Below are 12,645 nucleotides of genomic sequence, written 5' to 3'. Positions count from 1 at the left end.
CTAACTCGTGTCCAAGTTTCATCAAGATCGCATCAAACGTCACGGAGCGGATTCGAGGGACCAACCGAGAACGTATGGAATGAGCCGATTGGAGGGAAAGATCAACAGGACGACTGAGATGAAGGTGGAGGAAGGAATGTCGTGGAGAGCTTTTCGAGCGTGGGAAAAAAAGAGGAAGATACGGAGGATCGAGGGGGAAGGGAGAAGGGAGTTTCTGAGTGGCGACCCCGAACTGTTGGCATCAAGGCACGGAGATGATGATGATGATGATGATGATTATTGGCTTTCACGCCGTTTCTCCAATATATTAGTAATGCAAAAATGGTGGATTTCTCCCCCCCACCCGACTCTTCCCAAATTCTGTCCTTTCACCTCGTCGACTGTGTGACGTATTATGTAGATGGAGGGCTGCTAAGACGTGATGACGTTGCCATTTACGTGGCGACGTCACGCCGACCCTTCCATCGATGGAAAATAACCGGATGCCGGCTGAGGCTGTGGCCTAGCGCCATCTTGTGCGGCTGCGAGCAGGTTCCGGGTCTGACGTACCTGGTTCCCGCTTGCTGTGCCTCCTCAGGTTCTCGTCGTCGCGTCTCCCTCACCGCCCGCGTCCCTCACAGGGAGGCGCATGCACAGCCCGCGGAGCCGCGGTCGGATCCGGCGCACCGGCTCCTGCCGTTCCTTTGGGATTTTCTCGGTAGGTAGGCCTCGGCCTGTCGGCTGAAACATTATTTTATTATTAGTAGTAGTGTTAGTATTAGTATTATTATTAGTATTATTATTATTTTTTCCATTTTTTTTTTTTTTCGTTTTTCCTCTCAAACGCTCGATCGACGTCGACGACGTGGTCATGTATCCGTGGTGTGTGCGGCGTGCTGCCATCGCGGCGCAATGCTGTGTCATCTGTGATCCGTGCTCCTCGCGTATCCCTCATTGTGTTTTTATACCACAATGCACTGTTTTCCTTATTCCGTTTAAAATGGCCGTTTCACGACACTTTTCATCGGGTGGTGACAAGTGATTGTGATTTTGTTGCATTTTTCGAGCTCGGTCTTCATGGAGTGACCGCGATTTTTACGGTTAAAAATGAAAAGTGTTTGTGTGTGTTTTTGTGTGTTTTTGTGTGTGTGATGACGTCATGCTCGGTGTCCTTTTAAATGTCGAGTGAAGCAAACGGGCCGTGTGTGGTTCCTTTCTCTTCCAATAAACCCATTAACATTGTTTGTGTTATGACGTTATTTTTCTTTAACATGTGTTTACTCGGTTTAAAAAAAAAAAAAAAAAAAAATATATATATATATATATATATATATATATATATATATATATATATATATATATATATATATATATATATATACACACAATTGTTACAGCTGGTTCTCTTTTGGTTCGTGCTAAATTGATGCAAATGACACAAAACTGTTGTTTCCTCAACATTTCTGTTAAGATGAAGTTTATTAATTAAGAGGAGGGATGGGTGATGGGTGATTGGCAGGAGGGGTATGTTGTCAATTAAATTATTTGATTTTTTTTTTTTTTTTTTGTGAAAATAACCATTTGTTGTTGGCGGTATTTAATGCTTGTGCTTGCAGGATAGCTGTTGGTGGTGGTGGTCGTATGGCAGCTTAGCTGCCGGGGTAGCTATCATTTCTTGAAGCGCGACTGTGTCGCTGATGCAGTGCCCCTCTACCAGTACACACACTGGAACTGGTACTCATTTCGCCGACCTCGGAAGGATGACAGGCTGAGTCAACCCCTGGTGTGTATTAATTCAGCGGCCGACGGGGCTTGAACTCAGGACCGGAAGATCCCAAGCCACCACCCTGACCACTGAGCCAACACCAGGTTTCTAGGATAGCTGTTAAGTATCCCACTCTCCTCGGACCTGTCTAACCCGAGTTTAAATGTCGGCCAAGCTATAAACTGCCATGCTGGTGTTTGACAAGCAGGTTGCGAGCCTTCAGATGGACGTTAACCCGGAGGAGAAGTCTAACAGCAGCGATTATTGGTGCATTGTAAGGATCCAACAGTGTGTCGCATAGGTTAAGTGAGTTGATACCAGCACCTTGGGTAAATTACAAATTTCTGCATAAACTGTGGGTAGCAAGTGGTGTGATCTTTTGGATACCCCTTGACACCAGGTTACAATTTCTGGGCAGCTTCTCCTGCATTATAAAATGATTCTGGTTTGTAGGTGTTCACATGTCAAGTGTGTCAACGGCTGTATCTGGCTTTGGTGTTTTATCTTGTTATTGTTTTTTTTAAATTTTTTAATTTTTGCTTTGTTTTCACCGCAAGGATAAAATTGACAAGTCTGGAGACGGCAATGGTTCACGAGCGGTATTTAACGATATGTAGATTGTTTCAAAAGTCAAGGATGAGACAATGTAATAATTTTTAACCAAGTTATAAAAATGATCAACATGATGTGGTATGAGTGATGGGTTATTAGCTGCAAAATGTCGAAAACCCGGTTTGGTTCAACAACTTTAAAAATTTGACCTTTGCATAACCTTTGAAGGTCACAAAACAATGTTGTCGATATTAAATAAGGAAACAGGATACGTGCTATAGCTTGTTGGAGTTAGTTGGTCGAAGAAGGTCGAAAACGTGGTTCGATTACCACAACTTTGAATATTTGACCTTTGTGAACTTTAAAGGTCAAATGTCAAGGATTATGACCTTTGGTGCAAGACTTCCTCTGGAACATTCCAGGAACAATATAACGTCATATAGGCTATATGGCATTTCGGACTCCTCGGATTATCCATACTTTGATGAAATCAGCGTAAAAACAACTTTGAAGGGGTCGCCACGGGCAAGGTGTTCGAGATAGAGCAAAATGGTTTCAAGACTTTAGGTGGGGAATGACCTCAAGATTATGCATAAAAAAATATTGTCATCCGAGCTCTCAAAGTTTGGGCGGTCGTATGATTTTTATGTCAAACTTCGCAATTTTCTAAGTTCGTGACCTTGTGACGACCTTGTGACCTTGACCTTGGGACGAAAATGAAAAATCGAGCTCTGTGGGGCTATGCAGGTGCCATTGGGCTAACCAAAGACCAAAACCCCTGCCAGATTCGACAAACCCCTCGGAGAAGATCCAAATTGAAATTGGCTACCCCCTAAAAACACAATTCGCAATTTTCTAAGTTCGTGACCTTGACCTTATGACCTTGACCTTTGGACGAAAATGAGAAATCGAGCTCCGTGGGGCTATGCAGGTGCCATTCGGCTAACCAAATACCAAAACTCCTGCCAGATTTGACAAACCCCTCGGAGAAGAAATTTTTTTGCGTCAAAATTCGCAATTTTCTAAGTTCGTGACCTTGTGACCTTGACCTTGGGACGAAAATGAAAAATCGAGCTCCGTGGGGCTATGCAGGTGCCATTGGGCTAACCAAATACCGAAACCCCTGTCAGATTCGACAAACCCCCGAGGAGAAGATGTAAATGGAAATCGGCTACCCCGTAAAAACACGTTTTTTGGGGCGTGGTTCCACCCATAATGGGCGCACCATGCTCTTTTTCAGGAAAACACAACTAGATCATGATATAAACCTCCCACCAAAATTTTATCAGGATCGGATCAGAACCCACGGAGCTATGCTCGGGACAGACAGACAGACAGACAGACAGACACACAACAATAACGAATATAGTGGTCACTTATTTTTTTTCGTGAAAATATTTTTTCGTGAACCAAAAATCACTCGGAGAGTGACACTTTGTGAAACAAAATGGAACTGTGCTTGGTGGAGCGCAGACATCCGCCAGGCTGAATAGTTTACATTTTGTATCCCACTGTTAGGTCGGATCTGAATCCAGACCTGAACCAAAATCAAATCGGCTTGTTCTTGTCACCTACCGCACTCATTCACCTAGTTTTGTCACAACCCGTCCACAACTTCTTGACATATCATGCTATACCGCGGTGCCCCCAGAATCCGAACGCCCCATTGTTTGAACAAATTGGAATCCGAACAATTTTTTCGAGAAAATTTTGCCCTAAAAACCGAACACATTTTCGAAAACCGAACACAACGTGGCGTTCATGTTTGTTCACGCGTCTCCCCCACCTGTTTGACGCGCATCTTTGCGCTTTGTTCATTCAGTTCGTCGGTGGAAGTACTCGTGAAAGCATCTCTCCTGTGTCGATCGTTACTTTACCTCTTGTTTTCACCTTCATTTGTGCATTTCTTTTTCAATTATCACCCTTGTGCATTCACCATGGCACCCAAGAAGAGCAGTGAAGCAAATAGGAATAAGAGGAAGTCCGTGAGAACAATTGAGTTGAAGGAAGAACTTATCGCTAAGCATGAGAACGGTAAGCGTGTGTCTGATCTCGCTGCCATGTTTGAGCTGCCGAAATCGACCGTGTGTAGGATTCTGAAAAATAAAGAAGCGATAAAAGCGCGAAAACCCGTTGTGAAGCGAACTCATTCAATGAGCCCTCTGATGAATCGGCGTTTAACGAACTCAGTGTTTTTTCCAGAGCATGGTAGTGACGTCATGCTGCGTCACCCAATCGCTTCACCTCTTGATTCTCTCCCGTGGAACTGTGCGGTGAAAACGGCACATTTGTATCTCCACAAAGTGTACTGGGATATAAAACACCATTTGGTGCTTCATGGTTAATTCCATACCTCCACCAGGCTGAGCAGTTTACGTTTTGGATCCCAATGGCCACTGATAGGCCGGAGCTGCTTCCAGACCTGATAGAAGAAGCGACAACGCTCCTGCTCATCCCCCAGGTTTGGAATGAGATTCATGACCCAGAAAAGGTCATTTACTCATCTTATTTTACCTTGAACATGGGTAATTTCAGTTGAAAGTGTCTTGAAAGTGGGTTTTTTGGGGTCCAGGAACGGATTAATTCACTTTCCATTATTTCTTATTGGGAAAATAGTTTTGGAATCCGAACAGCCTCTTGGAACGAATTAAATTCGGATTCTGGGGGCACCATTGTATGCAGTTTTTGGCGCCATCTCTCTCTCTCAATGGTGAAGAATCGCTTCAAAATAATTTCTCGAATCCAGATTCGGATCTTCACAAAATTGAATCAATCCTTCCTCGTGGCACTCCCAACCTGTCCACCAAGTTTCGTCCGAATCCGTCCATAACTTTTTGAGACATCATGCTCTACACTGTTTTTGGGATCCCGTGCTCTACATGGTTTTTATTCAGATCTTCACCAAAATATTTTGTGTTGCTGTCACCTACGCACAAAAAAAATGTTTTCATAACGATTGCTTGTAAACTATGGCCAAAAATTGTGACAGACAAACGCTGCAGACCAATATACTTGGCGACAATTTTTTTTTGCCAAGTCACAAGTATCAATGATTCAGAAAGTTCTCTCAATTCTTGCCCCTCCCCTTCAAATATCCACCTCACTCTCCCTTCTCAAGCTGCCTCCCCCCCTCTTCCCACCCCCTCAAATTTTGTTCCTCCCTTCACCTGCTCCCGTCTTCACAATACGACCCAGTCTCGTCCTTCTCCTCCCTTCTCCATACTCCCCCATGGCCATGCCTGCTCTCATCTCTAATCTCCCTCAAAGTTTCCCTCTCAACCCTCCCTCAAAAATCAACCGCCTCCTCCCTCTTCAAAGCAAACTTCTTTCTCTTCCCTCTCCAAACTTCCTCCCACACCTTTCTCCTTCAACTTTCTTCCCTCACCCCTCCCTTTCAAATCTACCCCCTCACTCCTCCTTCTCCAAGCTGCCCCCCCTCACACCCACAAAGCTACTCCCTTCCCCCACCCTCTCTCTTCCATCTCATTCCTCCACCTCCTTCAATCTCCCACTTCCCTTTGCCCCCTCTCTTATTACTCCCCACTGCGACTCATCCCTTCACCACCTCGCCCTTTGTCCTCCCCATCCGACCCTCTCCCCTAGCTCTTCCCATCACTTCATTGCTAAGCATCAAAATGTTTGTATCTTTGCCTTGCAGTGAAAAGTTGAGATCATTCAGAAGGTTAAATATATCTGCTGAATATGCAAGTTCAGCAAGAAAGAGTTGGTCTTTGAATGGGCTTGCATGGCTGTAGCTTGCTTTTGTCAAGAATTCCTCCAGTTCCTTGTGCAGCTCAAATACACATTGTAAGACTCGTCCGCGTGATAGACAGCGGATCTCGGTGTGCAGCAACCGTTGGACGTGATCAGGTCCCATTTCAATGCATGGTGCAGTAAAAAGATGAGAATTAAATGGCCTTGCTTTAACAAAGTTTACTGTTTTCACTGTATCTGTCAGGAACGGGTGTATAGTTCTGGCTCCAAATGGCCAGCTGCTAAGGCTTCTCTGTGCACGATGCAGTGGGCTACTCGTACTGCTGGGGCAACCTGTTTTACCCACTGAATCACACCTTTGTGCACTCCCATCATTGAACGTGCACCGTCGGTGCATATCCCGATACGACAACTTTAAACAACGTGCACACGTGTAGGAATCTATAACTTTGAAGATTTCTTCACCAGTTGTCTGATTTTCCAGTTTTGCAGAACAGGAGATCTTCAACGATTTCACCTTGCCAAGGATTTCACCTTCACCTCAACACTTCTAGAGGGTCACGTGACCAAAATTATACATACACGTAAACCAGCAATGTCTGTGGATTCATCGGGTTCAATGGCGGATCTCTCACCTCGAAGACGTTGAACGAGTTGCTCTTCTATATAGAATGACAAAATGAATGTGACGACAAACTATTATTTAATATCGGAACGTTGGCAATTTTTTTTTTTTTTTATCTTGTTTTTTTTTTACTGCTTCGGAGCCAAATAAATATTTACTCACACAGGGCATCACAAGATCGTCCCCAACTGTTGGTTTTTTTTATTCCCCACCGCGTGGCGGAAGGGGGATATTGTTGTCACCCAGGGCGTCCGGCTGTCCGTCCGTCCGTCCGGGCGTCAACATTTATAGCTGTGAGTGCGATAACTCATAAACTGTTCGCCATATCGATTTGAAATTTAGGTCACACATGTACCACCTGAAAAGGAAGAACCCTATTGATTTTGGCCGTGGCCAGATCCAAGATGGCCGACTGGGACGGCCATCTTGAAAAAATGTTTTTTGTAATAAATGGAAAACCGCTTATCTGATTTCAATTATTTTTGGTTACTACGTTCCTCACCCCTGGGAAACTTTGTCGAGATGATGACCAAATGGTGTCGTGTTTCCAATTCACCTCCCTCATTATCTGGAATATGTATGACCTTTTTCATTCAATGGTGGGGGATTCCCCATCTCTGATGGTATATTTGGACTTTGCAATCCTCAGCAAAATCAGGAAAGATGCTTTTAAACCATTATCAAGTACAGTTGTCGTTTGACGCATTGAAAACTGATGGCAAAGTTCCCGTCTCTTTTTTAAAAAAGGAAAACTCAATGTGGGGGATTTTCACATTCCGGATGCTTTGTAGATAAATGGCGGTGCTATTTTGCAGGTTTAAGCACTTCGTTTGACAATATATCCTGCACTGTGGCTTTGGTTCATCCTCTGATCCAGTCAATGTAAATCCCAATGCTAAATATTCTGGATTGTATTTCTGGCACAGAGGCTTTCTTTTCTTTGAAGGTGGCTGATGAGATTCCTCGATTCTAGTTGTGGGCCCAGGCTGGTCCCCACTACCACTCGCTCGTATAATAAATCTCTCCATTTTGTAATGCACTGCTCACCGAGTCAAAGCAATTGTGATTATTATTATTTTATTTTTTTATACACTCTGGAAAAACGAAAACGAGTTTGGTGGGATGCAACCCGAAAGTAGAAAATGATTGCACAGTGTACAGGATGTGACGCAACACTATGGCGAACTGTGATATCCGTCACTGACCATGAACCGAAAGTTAATATTTGTATCCATTTCGGTTGAAATTGCTGCTTTGAATACTCCTCTTCGAATTGCATCAAAAGTGAGCAAATGTCAAAAAGTACTGGAAAGAACATGTATAAAAAGGTGATAGGGGTTGAGGTGAATTGAACGAACTGATTTTATTGAGTAAACATGTACAACCTGAGATTACTTTTTTTTTGGGGGGGGGGGGGTGGGGGTTAGTAACTTACGAAACTACCTGCCATTTATTTGTGGACCACAGGTTGGGAACCAATGCTTTAGAAGGACACTGAGACAACACACAGGATTTTGCATACTGTATTTTCCAGTGTATTAACCGCACCCATGTTTTTCACCCTCAAAATAAATTAATGTATTGATCATTTTATTTTCTGATCGAGATCTAAATAAGTTTATACATTAACTTTGTACGGGACAAAGTGAAGGAGGTATCAACATGCTCACTCCCATGTCCGCTGAATTTCGTCCAACAGTCTTATATTCATTTTCAAGAAGTTGAAGACAGGAGAGGATACCAAGAAGTTATTATTTTTCTTTCTATACAAGAATTTACAAGGAATGAAGGCACAGAAGGAAGCCATTCGGCTCATCATGTCCGCACCACACCACTACCAGATTTAATCAATCTGTTGATACCCCTTCCCTTCGTGTGCAGCCTTTTTGGCTGCTCCACTGGTGCTCATTTTGCTGATCTCGGAAGGATGACGGGCTGTGTCAACCCCCTGGTGTTCATTCAGCACCCTATGATTCCAAGCCACCACCCTAACCGCTAAGCCAACACCAGGTTATATTCTTATTTTGTAATATTATAAAGATAATATTTTGTTCCGAGAAAGAGAAAGAAAAGGGATTCATCCCAGGATCATACATATTTCTTGTTGATTTGTGGCCCTGAAAATGGCCGTTTGGGTTTGATGAAGCTTTTCGGCTAAACCTGAGGAAATCCTCGTCAATGCTTTCCTCGTCGAAGACGACATGATTATTTGTCAGGAGGTAACTCCTTGTCTGACTCAGGGTAGAGCAACTCTCCATCGCTGTCACTGTCACCACTATTTTCAGCCGCCTCCTCCCAAATGATGTCGTCCTCGGTGCCGTCCATGTTGCTGAGATGCAGCATTTCAGATATGCTTGCTTGATTATGTCCGACGGTATCTCCTCCCACACCTTGACGATCCAGCCGCAGATCATCAGAAGGTCGACCTTTCTCATCCTTCCGCTCTTGGTGTAGGTCTTCTCCCCACTCTATCCAGTCGGACCAGCAGCAACATATCCCGTCCTTGAACAGCTTGTTGATGGACACGTCGGGCTGCAGGAGGGATATCATCCCACCTGGGATGAAGACGAGATCGGTGTTGGTCCGACGGAGCAGCGCTTTGGTGTCGTCGGACTTGTGACATCTGAACGCATCCAGGACTAGCATGTTCCATCGTCGGGAGAGGCTGCCATCTGGCCTACTACTCCAGACTGTGTGCACGCAGTCCTGGGCCAGTTCCTTGTCTGTCCACCTCTTCTGCTGTGCACAAACAATGACGCCAGCTGGAAACTTGTCTTTGTGCAGTGTCTTCCTCTTCAGCACGATAAACGGGGGAAGCCTCCCACCATCTGTGGTGCAGGCGAGCATGACGGTGAATCGGTCCTTCTCATGACCAGTCGTGTTGCTCATCACATTGCGCTCCCCTTTCACTGTGATGGTGGTCCCTCGGTATGTCGGAGGGCAGGGGGGGTCTGTTTGGCATTCCGTATCCTGCTGAGGGGATATTCATGCTTTCGGCGAAGCTTGATGACATAGGATTGGAAGCGCGTTGTCTTTTCGGTCACATCATCGAGTAGATGCTGGGAGATGTGTGCGGCATCAAACCGACAGTTGAGATGGCTTGCTATGAACCTGTTGGCCCACGTGGGCTGGCTATGAAGTTCCCAATGTCATACTGCTTAGCTAAGCTCTTTGCCTTCAGCCTGAGAGCAAGTGTTGAGATGGCAGAACCCTCTGCTCTCTTCTCCCGGACCCAAGCGACGAAACGCCCCTCGAGCTGAGGCCACTTCGCTGACTTTCCCCTCAGTGCCTTCTTCTTCCTTGGCATCTTCTCTATCGTTGCCTTGCCTGTTCTCGAGCGCCGGATGATGGACTCGTCCATGCCGAATGGCCTCCCAACTTCCAGTTTCCAAACTGCAGACTGGCAGATGGTGAGTTTGAATGCTATGGTGAATGAACGCCTTGACATCTTGATTGATTAGAATGGATGATACATGACGTAAGCCGAGCAACTCACGAAGCACAAAGCGGCCCTTCTTGAAGGTCACGTGACCACCCCCAGCTTGTTCTCAGATGCACGTAAGTCTGTGCACAAGCTTATTTGAGGTGGCTGCTAGCTATTGTCAGGGGTTTACATGACTGGTACGCAGGTACTCACTCATGTGTGGTTAAAAAATAACAACTAAATGCGTACTTCAAAGATGCTCCGAAAACGTACGAGCACAACAGAGGATTTGTGTGGTGAGACTGGTTCTGGTTCTAGTTCTGGTTCTCAATCGGTGAGATTCTTCCGTGACTATTCTAATAATTGATACACTGCCATTTCAAAATTTATTTTCTGAATGATTACATTATAATTTATGTTATATTGTCGGTTTATAACTTTTATAAGATTTAGAAAAATTAAAATCTAAGGAGGAGGAATAATAGGTTCAGGAGCATCCGGAAAAAGAGTTTCTTGCAAGTGTCTCCTCATCTTAAGTGGACATTCTGAGAGAGCGCTTACAGAGGAGTGAGATGCATTCTAAGCTGAGAGGCATTTTAAAAGTCGCAGTGGTGCTTGAGAAAGTCGACAAGCACGCTTGAAGCTCACTTTTTTATTTTTTTGAGAGTACCAAACCATTTCAGTTGGTACTCATATCGAGAACCAAATATTAAAAAATAATAATTGTGTGAACCCCTGGCTATTGTAAGTAATTCTTCTTTTGATGTGAGACCAGGTGTTCTTTTGTGTTTAACGGCATTTTCTAAGCCGGGAGGCTCTATATAACGCCACACACCTCAACTCCGGGTGTTTGTTTTTCATTTCTTTAATTCCACACACGGTTAATAAAACGCTGAACAAACTCTTAACCTCAACTGATTTTCAAAATTTTAATGACAGAATTGAGCTTAACAGCAGTTCTGACTGCTGTAAAGTGTTCATTTGGAATATAATTGAAATTCAGTATTGATCGTTTGAAAGACACCCCCCCCTTATACCCGCGTATTAACCACAACCCCCAACTTTTACCCTTTTTTGCCGATTAAAAAAGTGTGGTTTATACACCGGAAAATATGGTTATATTTCCCGAAGCAATAGAAAAATATATAAAAGTACATGGAAGGAACACAAAACGACAACCACCACAGCCACCATGCTGGGAGCAATAACAACAACCAACAACTTGTTATAAAAGATAGGGTTTTTTATTTCGAGCATTTCACTTCATTTTACATCCTCATTGAGATTCATGGACATGCAATATGTTTGTGAATTACACATGCTGTTGTTTAAATCCATCATGCAAAGCAAAGGGCAGACACACCTCGTATGTATGAATCGTGATTGTGTATTAATAATTCTTTGTCATGTTTTCTCCTCTTTGGTAAGCTTTCATGGTTTGGGGGGGGGGGGTAGCGGAGGGAGAGGTTGAGCTTTCTGTAATACCATTCCATCATTGTATTGAACCGAGTGAGCAATTGATGAAAGTATTTGGATCTTTTTAAAAAAATAATTATTTTTATTTTTTCTAATAGTTGTTCGAAGTGCCATCTTTTTAGAAATATAATGTCAGAGCTATAATGGGTGAATTGTCAGTCAATGCTCTTAAGCGACAGCTTCCTTGCATGATGAAATCTGAATTGGATCCTACTCTGTCGGGTCCTATTAGGTACCAACATATTCTGTGTTTCATCAAATCGGTGAACGATTGTCTCGTGTCTCGTGATTGTCACAGTTATCGCTGTGAGGGACCGGCTCTACTCACTTGTACAAATTGGCTTATTGACCCCCAAAAACGTATCTGCATTGACTGTCCGCTTCAACTAGGGTTCAGGACTTCAGATTATCTGGCTATGGAAATTAAATGACATTGAGACAAACCGATACAGATACTGGAAATTGGAAGAATCACGTCACTTCACAAGGGAAATGAGAGCACACATGTAAATTGGGGATCCCTTTGGGAAATATTGGAGAACAGTCATCCAAATGCTTTTGAAGTAATACACAGCAGACAATTGTACTGTGCAATGTTTCAATAATACGTTGTTACACGATAATGAGGAGGTGGAATTCGGTCGTGAGAGATTGTGGCTCAGGATCTTTTTGAGTAATTTTTGCATGTCGGGGTAAAATCTCGTACATCCCAGTTATGGTGCCACCACCTGCCATAAGCAGATACAACTGCTAAAACGACACTGATGAAATAGCTTGGCGGGAGATGTGCTTTCAGCCTTTGTTAGCGAGTTTGATAAATTGGTAGCCTTTTTTTTTTTTGGTGGATGAATGATGCTTTTCGTGCAGTGATGAACAATGAAGTTTATTACAAAAGGGAACTCAACACGAGACGTTGACTGGTGATAAATATCTGGTGGTTGGAATGACTACAAGAACAGGGTGAGTTGGTTTGGTCGGGCCTTGTGGAGATTTGCCAAAAAGTGACGGTCAAATGCGTATTTCCCTGTACAAGCCGTTAGATTCTCACCGTCGCTCTCGCGATGATTGACTGATCTGATGACGAACTAGCGAGAGCAAATATATAAGAAT

At 43.8% G+C, this 12,645-nt stretch overlaps 1 protein-coding gene across 4 annotated transcripts in view; it reads left to right on the top strand.

The window, feature by feature from the left end:
• The first annotated feature begins 306 nt into the window (after positions 1-306).
• LOC147032628 (inositol hexakisphosphate kinase 1-like) overlaps positions 307-12,645 on the top strand; it is a 51,012-nt gene continuing 38,673 nt past the window's right edge. The window contains exons 1-2 of one of the 4 annotated variants that reach the window (XM_085870393.1): positions 494-697; positions 4,659-4,757. In XM_085870393.1, coding sequence (XP_085726519.1) covers positions 629-697; positions 4,659-4,757 — 168 coding nt within the window. In that variant the 5' untranslated portion in view covers positions 494-628. Of the gene's footprint in view, positions 698-4,658; positions 4,758-12,645 lie in introns of all 4 variants that reach the window. The other 3 variants (XM_085870397.1, XM_085870394.1, XM_085870395.1) reach the window with 3 other exon arrangements.

The sequence above is a fragment of the Eptatretus burgeri genome, chromosome 2 (genome assembly GCF_056783735.1).
Source record: "Eptatretus burgeri isolate ZD-2024b chromosome 2, Ebu_testis_v1, whole genome shotgun sequence".
Taxonomy (NCBI): domain Eukaryota; kingdom Metazoa; phylum Chordata; class Myxini; order Myxiniformes; family Myxinidae; genus Eptatretus; species Eptatretus burgeri.
The sequence above is the reverse complement of the archived record's forward strand: the minus strand, read 5'-3'. Positions and strand labels throughout refer to the sequence as shown.